Source organism: Mobula birostris, chromosome 3 (genome assembly GCF_030028105.1).
Source record: "Mobula birostris isolate sMobBir1 chromosome 3, sMobBir1.hap1, whole genome shotgun sequence".
Classification (NCBI taxonomy): Eukaryota; Metazoa; Chordata; class Chondrichthyes; order Myliobatiformes; family Myliobatidae; genus Mobula; species Mobula birostris.
In genome coordinates, this window is record NC_092372.1 from 185,570,149 (window position 1) to 185,591,450 (window position 21,302).

The following is a 21,302-nucleotide window of genomic DNA, read 5'->3' on the forward strand; positions in this document are numbered from 1 at the left end:
TACTGAACCAACATGGACAACGTCATTCACCACTACTCTAAGCAGATCGTATAGCCAAAAGACTCACTTTCAAGGACTCTTTACAACTCGTGTTCTCAGTATCATTTTTATCTGTACAGTTCTGTAGTTTTTGCACATTGGTTCTTTGTCAGTCTTTGTCAGTTTAGGTATAGTTTTACACAAAATTCTATTGTATTTCTTTCTTCCTGTAAATACCTGCAAGAAAATGAATCTTATGGTACTACAAGGTAACATATATGTACTTTGATGACAACATTCAAAGTAAATTTATTATGTGGTGAGACCAAGTCTGAATATTGTACAGCACTGGTTGGCAGCATCCCCCACCTCCCAATAACATCCGCGTCACATGTCTGAATTAACAGAAGCTTCCAGTGTAATTTACTCAAATGCTGCCATTCCATAATGAGGTTTATTTTACATTTTATGTTGACTTGAGAGATTAAACTACATTGCATTGCAGCAACAAATCTAGTCACATCAATGTCTCTAATTTTTACCTGATTTGGTGTATTTCCCAAACTGGAAATTAGCAGTCTAATTTTCTTCCAGGGCAAATCACATGTAAAACTCATAACAGATAGTATTTTATGTTTATATGCTCCTGCCTTTATAAATTTCACACCTCAGATTTTGCAAGCACTGAAACTGCAAGCACAACAATAATTTTTTCTTTCAGCTAAACTGTAAGTAAATGTCACTTTAACCTTAAACCTTTAACCTATTAGATAAATAAAAATAAATTTTCACTCATTGCAGTTTAATCTTACTTGCATATCACATCTTCAGTATTTCCTAATATTAAAACGAATTATTTTAGGCAAAAAGAACCGCATAGAAGTTTGAATTTATTGTTACGTGTCAGGCATCAGAGAGCAGTATTAAAAAGAACATGCACAGGTAAAGGTTTTCCATAAAGTATCAACCACAGAACCATTTTCTGAGCTTGCAGAATCTGGAGGTGTGAAATGTATAACGGAAGGAAGACATAAACATAAAACACAACCATTGTTATCTGTTATGAATTTTGTATTATTTTTATATTATTATTCTGTAACACGACAAAAGTCTAAATTCTATCATCGTTTTTAATCAAATACTGTAATTTGAAACTTGCAGATAGAGTGCCTTCAGTATTTTGCCTTTTTTGTGGAGCTTATACATCCAAATTACTGTATTTGTGTCTTCTCATTTGGGGTGAAGTAGTGGTTGAGGAGGGAAATGTTTGGTAGACATTTTTATGAAGCTACATGTCATTTTGCATCGCGATGGGCTTTTGAAATGTGTTAGGAAATGTGTGTATGTTTCTCCACAAGAAGTACACACCACGATTTATAAACACACAACGTACAGTATATAAACATCATGATCTATAATAAAAATCAAACATCTGTGCATACTTCCTGTCAGCTTCTTTCATTAGAAATGCTACACTGTTCTCACTGAGGGTTAAAGACACAGTTCACCATGACAAGATTAGGTTAAAAGTTTCCATTTTAAATCTGGATGTAGTGTAGACATTTCTGATTAAAATATATTTAAAAACTGTGTATGACTTTAAAATGTTCTCCCAACATTCACATCCTCTTGCCCAATTATATTTGCCCTCTGTCTCTATTTCAGTTCAGGGTCATGTTCAATTATAATTCCCTGCGTGCAGTGCCACAGAGAATTGACTGATACATATGCATATACACGGACAAACCCCCACCAGCAGATTTCTCAGCATTATTTAATGATAAGCCAGATGAGGCCTGACATATACCAGCTGGGCCAAATGGCCTTTTATGTTGCAATTTTTCATAACACATACACCTAGATCTTTATGAAATAATTTCCTTCTAAAATATAAATAGATTTCTTTCTTAAACAAATATAAATACTATACAGCGTACAGAACAAGTGTTTATAAAGCAATGCTTATAATTGGCAGGGTTGAGGGTAACTTTGTAAAGTATTATAATCAGTGTAGAATTCTAAAATTTACCGCTATTACTTATAATGTAGAGCTTTCATTTTCTCAAGAGCTTGGATTTTATGCAGACAAATAACAATACAAAGGACGCTTTAGGCATGCCCCACATTCTGGGATGAGCCTCACATATTGATGCTCAGTAAATAACTAATGATCATGATTTTTTCACTGCAGGATTACTGAGAAAATTACATCTAGTATATGTATATCTAACAACTATAATTCTGCAATGCTATAATGAGGCATCTAAGATATCAGAGGAAAGAGCTCAAATGACTTTTTGCTGATTCCTTATTTGCGTCTTCAGTTAACTCTTTTGTAATTGTTAATTCACAAGACAAACATGCATTGGAATTTTGTTACTGAGTAAGCCATTTGTTAAATCTAACAATTGCTACAGATACAATCTTCAAAAACACATTTCGTTCTACAGGTTTAAGTTCTACTGTGCTGTTATTATTTAGTTGAAAAAATGGAAAATTGTTATTGGTCAAATGCAGTGGAGCTGATAATGTTCTGTTTAGTCTGTACAGTCACTGACCTCCCACACATCCGGTTCCTTTGCACACCATATAAATCTTTCCACCCATATGAATTTATGGTAATCAAGTCTTTAAAGAGAAGATTTAAGATTATAAGTGTCAAGGAACATTGAGGAAGCATAGAAGGGCAACAGAAAGTGGGAGTTGGATACTATCATCCAGGAGGCAGTCTCATCCCATGGTCAGGAAGTAATCATATCTGAGCAATAGTTAAGAAAAGTAAGGTGTGAATGCAAGAGAATTGTGAAACTGCAGTCAAACTTAAAGTGTAGACGATCTCACATGATGAGGTCGGGATTGGTATTTGAGCCTTGTGCACATTTGGCTTAGAACAGCATTACTGAAGATGTGGCTCAGCAGAACAGTACACAAGAAGGATGAATCTGGTCCATGCAATTACCCCCACCCCCCAGTAGTTCAGCTGGGGTGTATGGGGTGTCCAGGGAAGGGGTAGGAAGGGGTGGCCCCACTAGGTACTCAGTTCTCACCTGTCGCTCCAAGTAGCTGTTTGCATGTGACAGTGGCTGCACCCCGTCACACTGTTTAGGCACGATGTGAGGGTAGACGGTGGGCCTTATACCTGGTGAAATAGAGACATGCTTGACCTCGCACATGAAGTCAGCTCTGGTCAACTGTGTAGATGGGATGAACAGAGAGATCCAACAGTCAGGAAGGAGTTACTGCAACACTTCACGGACAGCAAACTGCATGACAAAGCTCAGAAGTCATGGTCATCTATTTCAACCAAGGAAGACCCCAATTTATGTCGACTTTTCGTACCACTGGACCCGAACTTCTGGGGTCAAGAGAGTGGAACTGCTCCAGTCTGGACAGGAAAGGGCTTTAAATTAATATTGGGGGCTGTGTGGTCTGAACAGAAGCGGGCTCTAAATTAATAGTGGGGGTTGCACAGTGGAGTATGAACATGGGATAGTAGTGGAAGATATAGGAAGGGGTAAAGACAAAGTAAGTAGGTGCAAGTAAAGACTGTAGAAGAGTGGAAGGATTTAGTTTAAAATCAGCAAAGTGTATCAGGCAGGGACGGGGAATTTCACAAAGGTAATGAAATGCCATTGACTAAATTAACATGTGGAAGTATCATTTCTGAATGTGCAAACCTTTTGCAATCATATGTTGTCAAATAAAGGCAACAATGAATATAGAATTGAGTCAGGTTTTACAAAAAGCAAACAAACATTTATTAAACTCTGCTCAAAAAAAATAGCGAAAAGTATTTAAACGACTGACTTAACTGGAAGTTAACTGCTATACGGCAACTCTGGAACAGTTCTTAAAAGGGTAAATGCGAAAACAGTTCCTAAAGTGGTAAATTTGAACACAGTTCTTAGAATGGTAAATTCAAAAGTCCAAGAGATTTATACAGTCAATTAGGAGAGTCTTTCCTGAAGTAAAGAATTCCTTGAAGACGTAACGTTACTGCTGATCCCAGCCAGAATCTGCCTTGTCTGCAGGATTCACAACGACGGAACTAAAACGGTTTAAAGGAACTGAGCTTTTCCTCTGGAGAATAGACACTGCACTATCCTTCCTACTTTAGCAGGGGATATCTCAGTTGCAGGTCACTTTTTCTTGAACTAAGATTCAAGAAAGGTCGATCCTCTCCAAAACCGCCAAACGATATCAGCTTTACTCGGCTCTGTGAATTCCTGTACTTTGATAAGGTCTTCACTCTCTAATACTTCTTACAATAGAAAGTAGAACTCCACTTTAAAACAAAACTGCGTCATAAGACCAATACGCAGTAATACGGAGAAACTCACACAAAACTAAACTGAAAACTAACTGCGTCACATCAGGGGTCTCCTTTATATACCTGTTGAGAACAGGTCATCATGTGACCTCACTGGCGGGAAAATTACATCATGTGACCTCCGCAAGATCATTACATCATGCTCATAAGACACTCAATTACATCATGGTCATAAGACAGTCACATGAGATATGTAACAATATACAAATTAAAAGCTGATTAAAAGTGATAGGTTTAATCTAGTAACCACCATGGGGATGTGGTTGTGAAGCATCCAAGGCTGGTCATTTAAAAGAGAGTAGAAAATAAACAGTGTAGAAGAGCTATGGTAACAGAAATTCAGGATAGAAACAGGAGAAGGATAGGATCTTAGCCAGTAAAATTAATTTGTAGACAACAAAGATCAGAAAATGCTGATAGGGTTAGTTTAAACACATTTTTAGTAAGAATGTGAGACAGAATAAATTAAGAAATTATAAGAAAGTTCGTGTAAAACAATGATTGTAATTGAATCTAACCTTCGAAATAGACTGCAGAGACTGCATTTTCAGTTAGTCTTGAGAATGAGTTCAAAGAGTGGATTTAAGATTGGCTTTCCAGGTAAGTTTGACTATTATCCAAATGTGGAGGAGGCTATATTTGGATCAAGGGTTATACGATGATACAGGATCATAACATGACAGGATTCTGATAACTTTTAGCACAGGTGGAAGGAGCAAATTTGACAGTGTAAATTATAAAACTGTATTACAGTTAATGAATGGCTAACGTTTAAATAAATAACCCTTTCTTTGGAACAATTATGAACTGCATTGAGAAATAAAACAGTAAATGTTGATCAACTGTAACTAACAAAATAATTTGACACATAACTTACTAATAGACCAAAGGAAGGAACTTAAAACTTTGCTAAAGAGAGCAATAAGGCACAACAGTCTCCAGCTGCTGGAATCTGGAGCAATAAAAACCAACAGGCAGCTGGAGGAACTCAGGAGGTCAAGCACCAAATGTGGAGGGAAAGCAATGGATTAATGTTTCAGGTTGAAACTGTGAAGTAAGTCTGGAAGTGTAGCTGGAAAATAGTATAAAGAGATGAGAGGGAGAGATGAGATGGAACTGGGTGAGGAGGTAGATAATGAGAACAATAAGCCAGGAGGGTAGGAGAGAGTTTAGAGACACAGGCTGTTGGGTGGTAAGCGGCAATAGTTAAGGGAATTTGTGTTTTTTCAAATGGGTAGATGGAGCTAGGCTGGTGGGGGTGAGAGTGGGGGTGGGAGTTGGGGTGGTTAGTGAGGGGGAAGGTAGAGGCGGTAGGTGGAAGGTGATAAATCAAACCAAGTAAGGGAATAATGATGGGCTGATGTAACCATATGGGGAAGGAGATAAGAAGGTAAGACAAGGAAGAAGAAACCAAGTAGTTAGATATGTGGGTGATGGACAGATAGAAATGGAAAACAAAAATCAATGAAGAGAGAAGCCAGATGGAATATTAGAAATGGGAAAGGAACAGAAGGTATGGGTTACTGAAATCCAACAGAGAAAAAAAATGTTAAAGAGTTGAAAACATAAAAATTATATAAGTTCCAATAGGTATGTTTAAAAAAGTACAAAAAGTTAACATGGGTTTCCTACATGCAGAGACAATATAATTGCAATAGGAAATAAAGACAATGGCAGACAAAAGAATGTGTTCAGTAATTTAGAAGGCTTTCACACAAAATGGCAGTCTCTGAGAATAGTGTGTTTTATTAGCAAATATTAAGAACCGCTTAACAGACAGGAAACAAAACAGGAAGGTTCACTGTATTTTTGGCAAGATGTGACTAAATGGGTACTATTAAAATTTGGATAATGCTGCTTGCATTAATTTATTTTTGCATTAATTTAAATTCCTGTATTCTAAGCTTCCTTATCATATAAAGTTAGATGGGAAAGTAAATTGTGGAGACACAAGATGTGTGCAGAATATAGAAGATAAATTAAATGAGTGCACAAGGACGTTATTGATGACATGTAATGTAGCAAACCAAACAGAACAAAAGGTAATACAAGGAATTAGAAAAGGAAATGGATTGTCTAAAGCAAATTTTAATAATGGTGCTTTACGACGTTGAGATAAAGATGTCCTTTGAGGAGAGACAGAGTTGAAATGAGTTATCATTCTCAAAGTTTCAAAGGATATGAAATGAGTGAGGAACAATGATAAGAATGGCAAGGTTTGGCAGTCTTCGATGTCGAGAGATGTATACTTAGGTAGAAAAACAGGACACATATATTCATTGTTCAAAGTAAATTTTTTATCAGAGTAATCTGACAGGACTCTTGAGAGTAAGGAAATAACTTAAATAGCAAGGGTCAAAAAGGGCCTTGGCAAGTAAGATAAAAAGAAAATTCCATGACATTTTATACATACATATTAATGAGGTACTAAATGAATACTTTACATTGGCATTCTGTAGAGAAGTCATGAGAGGATGCTGAGATCAGGGAAGGAGTATGTGGATGTCAAGGTGGGGGTGGTGTTGGGTCATAATGACCATGAAGTGCACAAGTCCCCAGAGCCTGATGGGACCAAGTTACTGAAGGATGCAAGACAAGAGATTGCTGGCATCATGATAGAGATCTCTGTATCCTCCTTAGCCACAGGCAAGGCAAGTAAGGTCCCAGAGAATTGGAGAAGAACCAATATTATTCCTTTCTTTCAGGGAAATTGGGATAATCAAGCACTTTGTAGGCCAGTGAACCTTACATCAGTGATAGGGAAATTATTGGGGATGATTCGTAAGGACAGGATTGACTCACATTTGGAAAACCACAGATGATAAGAGATTGTCTTCATTGCCTAGAATGGAGAAGGTCATGTCTGACCAATCTGACAAGAGATTTTTTTGAGGAGGAAATGATTAATAAGAGAGATAGGACCAGTGAATGTTATCAACATGGACTTCTGTAAAGCTTTTGACAAGCTCCCACGTAGTAGGCTGATCCAAAAGATTAAGGTAAAAGAGACCCACAGTGAGGTGATATTGTCACAACTGTCAGATATAGACTGGTTGAAAACACAACAGGGAAATGGCAGATTTAGTTTAAATTGGGCAAGTGTAAAGTATAACACTTTGGGAAGTAACATGTAAGACAAAACGATTCAGTAAATGGCAGGGCTTTCAGAGGCACTGACGTAAAAGGGATTTTGGGGTTCAAGTACATAGCTCCTGGAAGCTGGCAGCACAAGTAGACTGGGTGGTAATGAAGATATATGGCATGCTTGCCTTCATCGGTTGAGGAGTTGACTATAATAGTTGGGAAGTCATGTTGCAGCTTTATGTAACTTTGGTTAGGCCACATCTGGTGTATTGTGGTACAGTTCTGGCCACCACATTACAGGAAGGATGTGGAAGCTTTAGAAAGGGTGCAGAAGAGGTTAACCAAGCTGTCGCCTGGATTAGAAAGTAACAGCCATATGGAAAGGTTGGATGAACTGGGACTGTTTTCTCTGGAGTGTCAGAGTCTGAGAAGCACCTTGATAGGAGAATACAAAATTGTAAGAGGCATTTATAGGGTCGATGGTCAAAATCTTTCTCAGGTGTGGAAATTTGAAACATGAAGCAGTAAAGGTTTGAGACGAGAAGAGGAAGTTGAAAGCAGTTCATCAGGCAAGTTCTTTTTCCTTAGACAAACACAGAGAGTGGCAGGCGCCTGGATTATGTTGACATGGGAGATAGATGATTCGCCCTCGAGACACAAGCTATGCAAACTTGTGTTGGATTTCACTTGTTTTTTTAATTATTGATTTTTAGGCAAAAAATTGTTGCATATTAAGTAGATGCTTTATCACCATTACTAAATTAAAGTTGGATAAATTCTACTGGACTGAGAAGTGATTTAGTCAAGTTGACTGAAACAGCTACTTGGAAGCTAAATCACTCACAGCAATGAAGGATATTCAAGAGGTCCAGAGTTAACATTTCTCACAAAGAATAAAGGGTTGGTTGGGGGTAGGCAGTCAAAATTAGAGGTCTCGTGGATGTCAAGGTGCATAGAGGACATGATAAGGCAAGAAAAGGAAGCTTATTCAGATGTATAGAAGCCTGGAAATGTAGGAATGAAACGAAAGGTGAATTTCATAAAGAGATGAAAATTATTGGTAGATAAAACATAAAAATGTCCAAATACATTTTATAAATTTGTGAGGAACAAGAAGAACTCTACTCAAATAGTTTAGCTAAATCAATCTGTATTCCAGCTATATGATAAAGCTGCTGGAAATCCAAAGTAGCACATTGAAAATACTGCAGGAACTCAGCAAGTTAGGCAGCATCCATGGAAGAGATTAAACAGTCGGTTATGAGCCGCTTGATGCCTGACCTGTTGAGTTCCCCCAGCATTTTGTGTGTGTAGTTCTAGCTATATGCCAAATGCTTCTGGGGTGCCTTGAAGGCAATCTCATGCAGCACAGCTTGATGGATATGATTAAATATTCCCGTTTCAGGTTGATACAGCTGAGAATCACAACAGCTTCCAAGGTTTGTACTGTTAATAAAGATGTCTTAATGCCATTGAATAATCCGTCACTGCTTAAAACTGATGGAAATAATGCTGACTGTGACCATACTTCTTGCCAGACTCTTTGTAGGAAACAGAAATGTGGCTAGTGGTCAGGGATACAGATGCGTTTAAGAAAACAGGGTTTTTGACTCCCAATACTGACTATCTTGCTGGCAAATGTACAGTCGCTAGGAAATAAAATCAAAGATCTCAGAGCTAGGGTGCTGTATCAGAGGGACATTAGAACCACTTGCATCCTTTGTTTCATGGAATACTGGTTAACCCTTCCGTACCGAACGCAGTGATTTAGATCGATGGGATCACTTTACATAGTCAGGATAGGGGTATCCGTCTCTCAAAAGTAGAGGTGGTGGCGTATGCCTCATGATCAACTCCTCTTGGTGCACAAATGTGTCAGTGATGTCCCAATTTTGCTCACCAGACCTGGAATATCTCGCAAGTAAGTGCCGTCCATTTTACCAGCTGCGGGAGATTTCAGCGATCATTTTTGGTAGTAGTGTACAGTCCACCTCAGCCCAATGTCGAACAGGCTCTAGACGATTTGAGCAACGGAATCAACATGCACAAAACAACACACCCTGATGCCTTCCCTGTCATTGTGAGGGATTTTAACCAGGCTAGCCTGAGAAAGTCACTAAGTAATTACCATTAACAAATCACTTGGAGTACCAGAGGAAACAACACACTGGGCCACTTTTACATGACCATAAAGAGTGCCTACCATGCTATTCCACGTCCTCACTTTGGAAAGTCTGAGCACCTGGCTGTACTTCTGCTCCCTGAATATAGGCAGTGACTGAAGACAGCACCACCAGCAGCGAGGACCAAGAAGGTTTGGACAAGGCAAGCATAGGAGCGCCTACAGGACTGCTTTCAATCGGTGGCCTGGACCATATTCACTGTTCTTCTTCAAACCTGGATGAGTATGCTGCAGTTGTTACCGACTTCATTAAAACCTGTGTAGATGAGTGTGTGCCTACAAAAACCTACTGTACATTCCCAAACCAAAAGCTGTGGATGAACCAAGAGGTTCATCGTCTGCTGAAGGCTAGATCTGTGGCTTTTAAATCTGCTGACCCAGGTCCGTACAAGAAAACCAAGTATGACTTGCGAAGGGCTAATACAAGAGCAAAGAAACAATTCCAAACAAGGTTGGAGGCAACATCTGAGGCACCCCAACTCTGGCAGAGTTTGCAAGACATTACTTCCTGCAAAGCAAAACCCAATAGCATGAATGGCAGCGATGCTTCACTACCAGAAGAGCTCAACTCCTTCTATGCATGCTTTGAAAGGGAGAACATAACTACAGCTGTGAAGATCCTGTCCACCCAGAGACCCTGTGATCTCTGTTTTGGAGACTAATGTTAGGCTGTCTTTCAAGTGGGTGAACCCCTTGCGAGGCAGCAGGTCCCAAGGGAGTACCTGGTAAGGCTCTGAAAACCTGTGCCAACCAACTGGTAGGAGTATTCAAGAACATTTTCAGCCTCTCACTGCTATTGTCGGAAATTTCCACCTGCTTTGAAAAGGCAAAAATTATACGAATGCCTAAGAAGAGTAGTGTGAGCTGCCTTAATGACTATTGCCCAGTAGCACTCATGTCTACAGTAGTGAAATGCTTTGAGAGGTTGGACATGGCTAGAATGAACTCCTGAATCAGCAAGGACCTGCAGTCTGCCTATCGCCACAATAGGTCAACAGCAGACCACCTGAACAATACAAACACCTATGTAAGGATGCTGTTCGCTGACTATGGCTCAACGTTTAACACCATCATTCTCACAGTCCTGATCGATAAGCTACAGAACCTGGGCCTCTGTACATCTCTCTGCAATTGGATCGACTCCCTAACTGGAATATCACAATCTGTCTGGATTGGTGATATTTCCTCTTCGCTGATGATCAATACTGGCGCACCTCAGATGCGTGTGCTTAGCCCACTGCTCTACTCCCTCTATACCCATGACTGCGTGGCTAGGTACAGCTCAAATGTCATCTATAAATTTGTTGATGATACACCAGTGTTGGCAGAATCTCAGATGGAGACGGGAGGGCGTACAGGAGTGAGATGTACCAGCTAGTTGAGTGGTGTCACAGCAACAACCTTGCACTCAGTCAGTAAGACGAAAGAGTTGATTGTGGATTTTAGAAAGGGTAAAACCAATCCTTATAGAGGGAACAGAAGTGGAGACAGTGAGGAATTTCAAGTTCCTGGGTGTCAAGATTTCTGAGGATCTAACCTGGTCCCAACATAAAGGAGGCAAGGCAGTGGCTATATGTCATTAGGAGTTTGAAGAGATTTGGTTTGTCACCTAAAACACTTAAAACTTCTACAGATGTACCGTGGATAACATTCTGACAGGCTGCATCACTTTCTGGTATGGGAGGGGGGCTGCTACTGCACAGGACTGAAAGAAGCTACAGAAAGTTGTAAAATTAGTCAGCTTCAACTTGGGTACTAGCCTCCACAGTGCCCACAACACCTTCAAGGAGTGCTGCCTCAGAAAGGCGACATCCATTATTAAGGAACCCCATCACCCAGGGCAGACCTCTTCTCATTGTTACCATCAGGAAGGAGGTACAGAAGTCTGGAGGCACACACTCAGCAATTCTGAAACAGCTTCTTCCCCTCTCCCATATATTCCTAAATGGAGATTGAACCCATGTACAGTACCTCACTTTTTAAAAAAACATATTATTTCTGTTTTTGTACTATCTTAGTCTATTTAATATACATATATAGATACTTATTGTAATTGATTTATTTATTTTATTTTTTACTTTCTATATTGTCATGTATTACGTTGAACTGCTGCTGCTAAGTTAACAAATTTCACAACGCATGCCGATGATATTGCACCTGATTCGGATACTGATTCAGTTTGTTGCTTCCTTACATCATCTTCACAACAGTTTGTGTCATCAGCAAATGTAGTACCCACATCTTTGCTACCTTCATCTAAGTCAACCCAGCATAAATTGTAACCAGTCTCAGCTTAACATGGTTTGCCACTCCCTACATATTGCTAACCAGAAAAATACCCATAATTTTCTCTTTTTAATCCACGCCAAGAAATTACTTGCTATACCTGACAAAATATTTCAAACTGTTTCCTCTCCATTCACAACACATGCTGCTTTTTTGAGAGCTCTATTAAGTTATGCACTGGTTCTATCTTTGTCCCTCACCTGGTTACCAACTCCTGTATTAAGATGTAGATCAGCTTCCCTTCATGGCTCCCATGTGGTCCCAGCCACAAATCTACTCGTGGTCATAGCTCCCAGCTCCAGTGGACACCAGCCATGTTGCTGAACCCCCAACTTGTCCTCACACCTGCTGGTGGGCCGGTACACAACCAGAACTGGGGATTGGGAATGTGGGTAGCAATGCAGTAAGAACCACATCTAAAGTTGGAGGTCAAAATATAGGGCAGCATGCTTGCTGGAACTGGGTTGGCAAATGTGGGATTGGTGAGTGCCTGGAGCTGGGATGAATTATATACAAGATATTGCATTGCCTATATGGTTTCAGAGTGACTGAGAAGTATTTTCAAAGGTAGTTCTGCCACTACTGGAGGTTACCTGCCAGGATGGTCATTCACTCGGAGAAATGGTCCAGGGATTATGTGTGTGGACATGATCAACCAACTGGTCTTTTCTTATACAACACTTTTATATATTTGTATGTAATTAAAAAATATACCTCTTGGGATTGAGGAAAAGCACTGTGAACTGTTTAACTGAAAGCACACAATCATACATTTTCTTACCTCAACATCCTTCTTAAGTTTTTCGAGGAACATCTTTTTATTGTCTTCATTAATGTAAATTTTTTGCCCATCATTGATGAAGTCATTGTCCTTGTATGTTGGTAATTCCTTGGCCTGTAACCAAAATCCACACAATCATTAGGAAACTTAAGTATGGACAATGGAATAGTTTATTATTCAATTGCTTCCAAAATACTATTCAATGTTCTAAACCTACAAAAATACAATGTAGAAATTCCCAAGGCAGTGCACCAGGTTGGCATTAATATGGAGAAATAGGAAGGGAGGAAGGCTAAATGCTAGTTTAGCTACACATGCAGTATGTGTCTAGAAAGAGTAAAGAAAGGAGGATAATTATCTTCTGAAATTATGCAACAAGGAGATCTGATAGACGTATTCACTATCATGAAGGCACAGAAAGGCTCAAAAGAGAGAAACAGTTCTGCTTGAAGGGATAAAGAACTAGGGAACATTCTTATCCTGCGATCAAGAACAAGCTCCAGTTTTCTGGGATCAGAGGTGGCTAATGGGCCACCATGGGAACAACAGAATTCCACAATTGGAGCAGGATGTGGTTGCTGCAAAGGCAGGTGGGTAACTTGTGAGATGGTGCATACCTTCCTAATACCATACAAATGCTTTTACTTCACTCCAAATAGTCATGAGCCAGAGACTCCCAAGAATCAGCAAGCAAGTGTTGAGCTAATCCTTGAATCTTTTTATTTGTATACCTGATAATCTAATCCTGTGACAGGGTATGTCTGTTTCATTTTTGATGACTACTTTCAATGAGAGATGGCTCCCGAGATGAGGGAAGTGGTCCACATCTCCCCATGAAACTGTGGCTGGAGGGCAGTGTGCTATAGTTAGAATGGATTGGTAGAGGACCTTTGCCTTCTAGAAGTTGAGTGGAAGTACCACCCCCTTATATTCTTTCATGACAAAGAATGAAAGTTACCAGAAAAGGAATCAAAACTGACTCAAGATAATTTTCTTTTGATGCAGCAAATGTTCACGGTCTGAAAAAATATTTTCAGGCAAAGTAAAGGAGCATTCAAAAGAGAATTGGGTAAGAATCTGAAGGCAAAGAATCTGCAGCGCTTTCAAGAAAGGGCAAAGGAGTATGATAAGCCTATTGCTCCTAATTGAGCCACTACAAGCCAGATACACCAACTGGTTACTCTAAACAGTCTGCGATTCTGTCCCATGGTATCAAAGGGCAGTTGCGACTGAGGTTTCATTTGGAAGATACCTGGATCTGCATACCATCATACATAATAATGTATTCCTTGCTTGCTTCTCTCATAGACAAGAATCGGAGGCAAGAATGTGGAGGGATATAAGGGGATTGTGATGGCCATGGAATTCAGGGTAAATGGCCAGCCAAGAGCATTGACACTGGAGTGGAGGGAACCAAACAGGCCATATTTACTGGGAGAGCGGGTGATAGGGAGCTGTGAAAGGAACTCTAGCATCAGGCAGGACGAAGAAGCAATTGGAAGAGACAAGTACAGAGTTGACATGGCGAAGAAGCTCAGATCGATGGGGTTTTGAGAGTGTGCAGGAGATCAGGTGAGCAGTTTAAAGCTGTGGGTGGGATGGTGGTAGTTAAACTTCTCATTCACATTCAAGCCTGCCTGGTTGACACAGCAAGACACAACTTCTCCTGGGTGAAACTCACAGTGGGCCACCCCTAGACAACATGGTTTAACTTCTGCTGAAGTGCTCCAAATGGGATCGAGCATGAGGAAGGACACAGCTTAACGAGACCATGGCAAAGAAATAACAAGGCCGTCTCTTGGCTGGAAACGCCTTGTGCCAATTGGTGAGATTCCAACAGAAAGTATTCGCAAATATTAAATTGATTGACTATCACATAGCATTTGGATTTTAAGCAAAATTGCTTTCCTAGATTCAGCTAAGAGTTCAAAATGAACCAAAGGTGGCGCACGTGTGCTGCTGGGAGGAGAAAAAAAATAATTGCCACATGATGGAAGATCTACAAAGCAACACAGCAAATGCACAATGTAACCATGGCAATTTTGTCTTTTGAGTTCTGCCACCAAAGAGGAAATGAAATGTTGATGTTTGAGAATGAAATATTTGATTCTTCCTCTTTGTGACTGCACACGAAAAATATGAAATACAACTTCAAAGTTAAATGAAGAGTAAATAAGAAGAATAATCAAAATATGCTTAACAGAAAGTGACTTGGAGTTTTCACTTGGTTGTTCTGTTTTGTTGATGCATTTTGTTCAGCCACCAGCAAAACTAGCTCAGACTGAGTACAAATTATAAGCGACTTAAGATCCACATTGTCAAAAGTTTAAACTATACTGCACAAGAAGCCAGCCACTTCAAAGCTCTGCTCTCAGCTCTACCACTGGTGTAGTTTTGCCATTCAGATCAACCTCATCAGAACCTGACATTATTTACTTATTCATTTGGGGACACAGTGTGGAATATTCCCTCCGGGCTGCTCGGCAACCCTCACTTTAACCCAAACCTAATCACGGGGCAATTCACAATGACCAACTAACCTACTTTTAACCTACAATTAACCTAATTAACCAGGTATATGGAGAAATTTAAGGTGGGGGGTTATATGGGAGGCAGGGTTTAAGGGTTGGCACAACATTGTGGGCCGAAGGGCCTGTACTGTTCTATGTTCTATGTACTAACCGGTACACCTTTGGACTGTAGGAGGAAATGGGAGCACCCAGAGGAATCCTGTGTGCATGCTAGAAGGAACATACAATCTTGCTTACAGGGGATGCCAGAATTGAACTTTGAACTCCGATGCCCCGAGCTGTAATAGCATTGTGCTGCCCATGGTATCTATTTTCTGTCTTTTCAGTCCTGATTAATTGTCATTTCAAGCTGAGACCCTTCACTTCCACCCATAGGTGCTCCCTTGCTTGCTGAGTTCCTTCAGCACTACATGGGTGTTCCGATGGAAAATGTGACAATAATAAACCAATTTACCAACTTACCAATAACTTATCAAAGGTAATGACTCAAATACTACACTTTCACTATAAATTCATTGTCAGGGTTCAACATTGGTGCATGGGGCATCAAACCCAAGACAGGTGAAAATGTTTTATCCAGAAGTCTCTCATACCTTTCCTCTGGAGCTGATACCACATGGTACAATATCAACACTGGTTTAAAACATAATCGGGAGTACTCTAGCACAGGGGTTCTTAACCTGGAGTTCACAGACCCCTTGCTTAATGGCATTTGTCCATGGCATAAAAATTTTGGGAACCCCTGTCCTAGCAGGAAGGTTTGCTAGTACTGCATGGGATGGGGGGGGGTGTAGGGGGCATTAAATTAGAGTTGCAGGGAGTTGGGAACCAGAGTGCCAGAACAGACAGTGGACTGGTTGTGGAAACAGGTGCTACTAAGACCTCAGATAAAGCCAGGAATCAAAAGGGTGAGCATGATGGGGCCAATATTCTGGGTTGTGTATATTTCAATGCAAGAGGTATTACAAGAAAGGCATATAAGCTCAAGGCATGGACTAACACATACAATAATGATATTGTAACCATTAGTGAGACTTGGTTGCAGCAGGGGCAAGACTGGCAGCTCAATATTCCAGGCCTGCGTTGTTTTAGATGTGAAAGTGCAGGAATGATTAAAGGGAGAGTGGTGACATTACTAGTCAGGAAATGCATCAGAGCAGTGCTGTCAGGACAGATTGGAGGACTCATCTAGTGTGGCTTTATGGGTGGAACTGAGGAATAAGAAAGGTATGATCAGGGTAATGGGGCTATATTACAGGCCACCCAACAGTCTGCGGGATTTAGAGGAAGAAGTTTGTGGAGATAACGCAGACTGTTGCAAGAAACACAAGGTTGTGATAGTAGGTGATTTTAACTTTTCAAATATTGACCAGGACTCCCATACTGTAAAAGGACTAGAGAGAACTAGAGTCCAGATAAAAGGTCTCGGCCTGAAACATCAACAGTTTACTCTTTTCCATTGATACTGCCTGGCCTGCTGATTTCCTCCAGCTTTTTGTGTGAGGTGCTTGGATTTCCAGCATCTGAAGATTTTCTTTTGTTCTAGATGGGATAGAGTTTGCCAAATGTGTTCATGAAATTTTCCTTCATCAGTACATAGAAGTCCTAATGAGGCAGTGCATGATACTTGATCTCCAATTAGCAAATGACACAGGGCAGGTGACAGAAGCTTTTGTAGGGCAACATTTTGTATCTAGTGATTATAATGTCATTAATTTCAAGAACTGGTCATCCAGTTGAGAGGATTGTAAGGGACAAGATTGGTTCTCTGGAAAATCAGAATGGTAATCTATACGTGGAGCCAAAAGAGATGGAGGAAATACTAAATGCATTTTTGTATCAGTAGTTACTCAGAGATGGACACAGAGTCAATGGAAGTGAGGCAAATAAGAAGCCAGGTCATGGACTCTATACAGAGGAGGAGGTGTTCATTGTCTTGAGGCAAATTAGGGTGGACAAATCCCCAGGACCTGACAAGGTGTTCCTTTGGACCCTGTGGGAGGCAAGTACAGAAATTGCAGATGCCCTAGCAGAGATATTCAAATCATCCTTAGCAACAGGTGAGCTCCTGGAGGATTGGAGGATAGCCAATGTTGTTCCGCTGTCTAAGAAAGGCTCTTAGAACAAACCAGGAAATTATAGGCCGGTGAGCCTGACATCACTAATGCGAAAGTTATTGGAAGGCATTTTAAGAGACTGTCATTGGGATAGACAGGGACTGATTAGGGATAGTCAGCATGGCCAATCCCTAACCAATCTTATCCAGTTTTTTGAGGAAGTTACCAGGAAAGTGGATGAAGACAAAACAATAGATGTTGTCTATGTGGACTTCAGCAAGGCATGCATTTGACAAGGTCCCAGATGAGGCTAGTCAAGAAGGTTCAGTCACTTGGCATTCAAGATGAAGTAGTAAATTGGATGAGACATTGGCTTTGTGGGAGAAGCCAGAGAGTGGTAGTAGGTGGCTGACTCTCTGACTGGAGGCCCATGACTAATCAAGTGTCACAGGGATCGGTGCTATGTCCGTTGTTGTTTGTCATCTATATCAAATATCTGGGCGATAATGTGGTTAACTAGAAGAGCAAATTTGTGGATGACTCCAAGAGTGGGGGTGTAGTAATGGGCTGAAAAATGGCAGATGGAATTTAATGTAGCAAGAGTTGAACTTTCGGAGGACCAAACAAGGTTAGGTCTTACATAGTGAGCTGTCGGGCACTGAGGTGTGTGGTGGAACAAAGGGATCTGAAAATACCAGTCCATAATTCATTAAAAGTGATGTCACAGGAAGATAGGGTTGTAAAGAAAGCTTTTGGCACATTGGCCTTCATAAATCAAATTACTGAGTGCAGGAGTTGGGATGTTATGTTGAAGCTGTATAAGACATTGGTGAGGCCTAATTTGGAGTGTTGTGTGCAGTTTTGGTCACCTACAGGCTTACAGGAAAGATGTAAGTAAGATTGAAAGCGCACAGAGAAAATTTACAAAGGTGTTGCTGGGTTTGAAGGACCTGAGTTATAAGGAAAGATGGAATAGGTTAGAACTTTATTCCCTAGAATATAGAAGATTGAGGAGAGATTAGATAGAGGTATGTAAAATTGAAGGGTATAGATATGGTAAACGCAAGCAGGCTTTTCCACTGAGGTTGAGTGAAACTACTAGAGGTCATGGGTTAGGGTGAAAGGTGAAATGTTCAAGGGGAACATGAGGGGAATCTTTTTCACTCAGAGGGTGGTAAGGGTGTGGAACAAGGCTGCCTGTGCAAGTTGAACAGAAGTTGTGCTGACTTTGCGTAAACTGCACCTAATTTCCAAGCCTTTGAGAAGACATTTAAATTTAAAAGGCTGATATGACTGGGCCATCTAACAGCATTTGCAGTTCTAGCAGCTTGCAATCAGATAGTTGCCAGACTGGCAGTGAAGCTGCACTCTGTCCACACCACTGGGACTTGAAACTCTTGGCCATTATGTCATCAGGAGACTTTCATAGGTAATGACTGCCAATATTCATCAGTGCACCTGGACAGTCCGGAGAGGCAGGAGGCTTCTGGCTTAATGGTAACCTAGGAATGAATGGGACCACTGGTTTGGGGCTCCGGAGGGGTGGAACTGCTTTTAGCTTTCCATGTTACTTCATAGTTTCTTTCATATTTTCATTAGTTTAAATACAAAGGCCATGAATAATCAGTATGGAACCTTGCCAGCCAGCTGTGTACATCTGAAAAGTGCCATGAATTTTCAGTAATTAATTTTTATATGCTTTGCATGGGGTCAAATCTTCCTACTATTAGTACACAAATCAAGAAAATAATAAATAATTATTTGATTTAATGAAATTTAAATAAATGAAAACATATTTCTGCTCAAGGACAGTTCTATCTACAATCCAAAACCGGATGAGTATGGTTATACCAAAGTACTATCAAACTAAACAAAGTCCATGAATAGTTATTTCTGAGCCAAACAACACAGCACACCACCAGTGTGTCGTTACATCCAGTCGCAAGAAGCAGCTCAAAGAAATAAGTCTATAAAGGTCTGCTACTTCAGCATCACAAAACCATCAGTGATGGACCATCAGTGAAACATTCTTTATACATCAGTGGTGGAAGTGGCAACATTTTATTAGCTCCCTGGAGTTAAGGCAGTTTCCATTAAATCATGTTCGCCAATGGGAATGCGTGTACTACGGCAGCATACAAGGCATAAAATTATAGCAAGTCTCAGACTCAGCCCATCTTATTGTGCACAATGTTGGATGTGTTCCCTGGCAGTAAAATCCAATTTTCCTTTGGCACAGGGTGGGGTGGGAAGAAGGCTCACATCACCAGCACATGTGGAGGGCTGGCCACATGACAAGAGGACTAAAACAGCACGGACTTTACTACGAACTCAGTTGAGGTTTAAAAAGCTCCGCATACTTCAAGACGAGAGCCAATGAGCGCTGGGTCGAACGATCTGGCCCACAGAATTTTGAAAGCACAGGTGGTGTCCAGTTGGAGAGATTTTCCTTTCAGTAATCCTGTCAGTCCCATCCTATCTTTCCCCCTGGCTTTGTAAATTATTCAAAATAGTGCTCTTCAGTTTCCTTTCAAAATGGCTAATAACATTCATAACCACAAAGGTTTATGTAAAACGTTTTAGAGTCATAAAGAGGTACAGCATAGAAGGCCCCTCGACCCATCAAGTCCACGCCTAAACCACTTAGACTGCCTACTCCCAACGACCTGCACTGGGAACATAGCCCTCATTCCCCTACCATCCATGTACCTGCCCAAACTTTTCTTAAATGTTGACATTGAGCCCGTATGGACCACTTGTGCAGATAGCTCATTCACACTCTCTGGACCCTCTGAGTGAAGAAGTTTCCCCTCATGTTCCCCTTAAACTCTTCAGCTTTCACCCTTAAACCATGACCTCTGTTTGTAATCCCACCCAACCGCAGTGGAAAAAGCCTGCTTGCATCTACCCTATCTGTACGACTCACAATTTCATATACCTCTATCAAATCTCCTCTCAATCTTCTATGTTCTAAGGAATATAGTCCTAACCTATTCAATCTTTCCTTATAGCTCCGTTCCTCCAGACCTGGAAACATACTTGTAAATTTTCAGAATTCAGAATCAGAATCAGGTTTATTATCATCGGCATATGTCATGAGATTTGTTAACTTAGCAGTTCAATGCAATACATAATATAAAAGAAGAACAAATAAATGAATAAATTACAGTATACGTATAATGAATAGATTAAAAATCGTAAAAAACAGAAATAATATATATGAAAAAGTGAGGTAGTGTTCACAGGTTCAATGTCCATCTAGGAATCGGATGGCAGAGGGGAAGAAGCTGTTCCTGAATCACTGAGTGTGTGTCTTCAGGCTTCTGCATCTCCTACCTGATGGTAACAGTGAGAAAAGGGCATGCCCTGGGTGCTGGAGGTCCTTAATAAGGATTCTGCCTTTCTGAGACACCGCTCCCTGAAGATGTCCTGGATACTTGGTAGGCTAGTGCCCAAGATGGAACCGACTTCTTTGTACTCTTTCAATCTTGTTTACATCTTTCTTGTGTCCACCTTGGTGACACAAAATAGGTGACCAAAACTGCACACAATACTCCAAAAAAGGCCTCAACCACATCTTATACAACTTCAACTTAACATACCGTCTCCTGTAACCAATATATTGATTTATGAAGGCCAATGTGCCAAAAGCTTTCTTGATGCCTCTACCTGTGACGCCATTTTCAATGAATTATGTACCCGTATTCCCACATCACACTCCTCAGTGCTCTACTATGCACTGTGTAAGACCTCCATGGTTGGTCCTACCAAAGTGCAATACCTCGCACTGAACTGCATTAAATTCCATCTGCCAGTTTTTCTGCTCACTTTCCTAGCTGACGCAGATCCCTCTGCAAGCTACGATAGCCTTCCTCGCTGTCCACTACACCTCCAATCTTGTGTCATCCGCAAATTTGCTGATCCAGTTAACCACATTATCAACTAGATAATTGATATAGATGCCAAACAACAATGGATCCAGCACCTATCCCTGCAACACTCTACTAGTCAGAGAGGTAACCATCTGCTACCACTCTTTAGCTTCGCTCACAAAGCCAATGTCTAATTCAAT

General features: G+C 40.5%; 1 protein-coding gene across 2 annotated transcripts in view; it reads right to left on the reverse strand.

Moving 5' to 3' along the window:
• Positions 1–21,302, reverse strand: part of LOC140195479 (phosphatidylinositol 5-phosphate 4-kinase type-2 alpha) — a 242,023-nt gene that overhangs the window by 16,029 nt on the left and 204,692 nt on the right. For both annotated transcript variants that reach the window (XM_072253826.1, XM_072253827.1), the window contains exon 7: positions 12,643–12,756. In XM_072253826.1, coding sequence (XP_072109927.1) covers positions 12,643–12,756 — 114 coding nt within the window. The remainder of the gene's footprint in view (positions 1–12,642; positions 12,757–21,302) is intronic.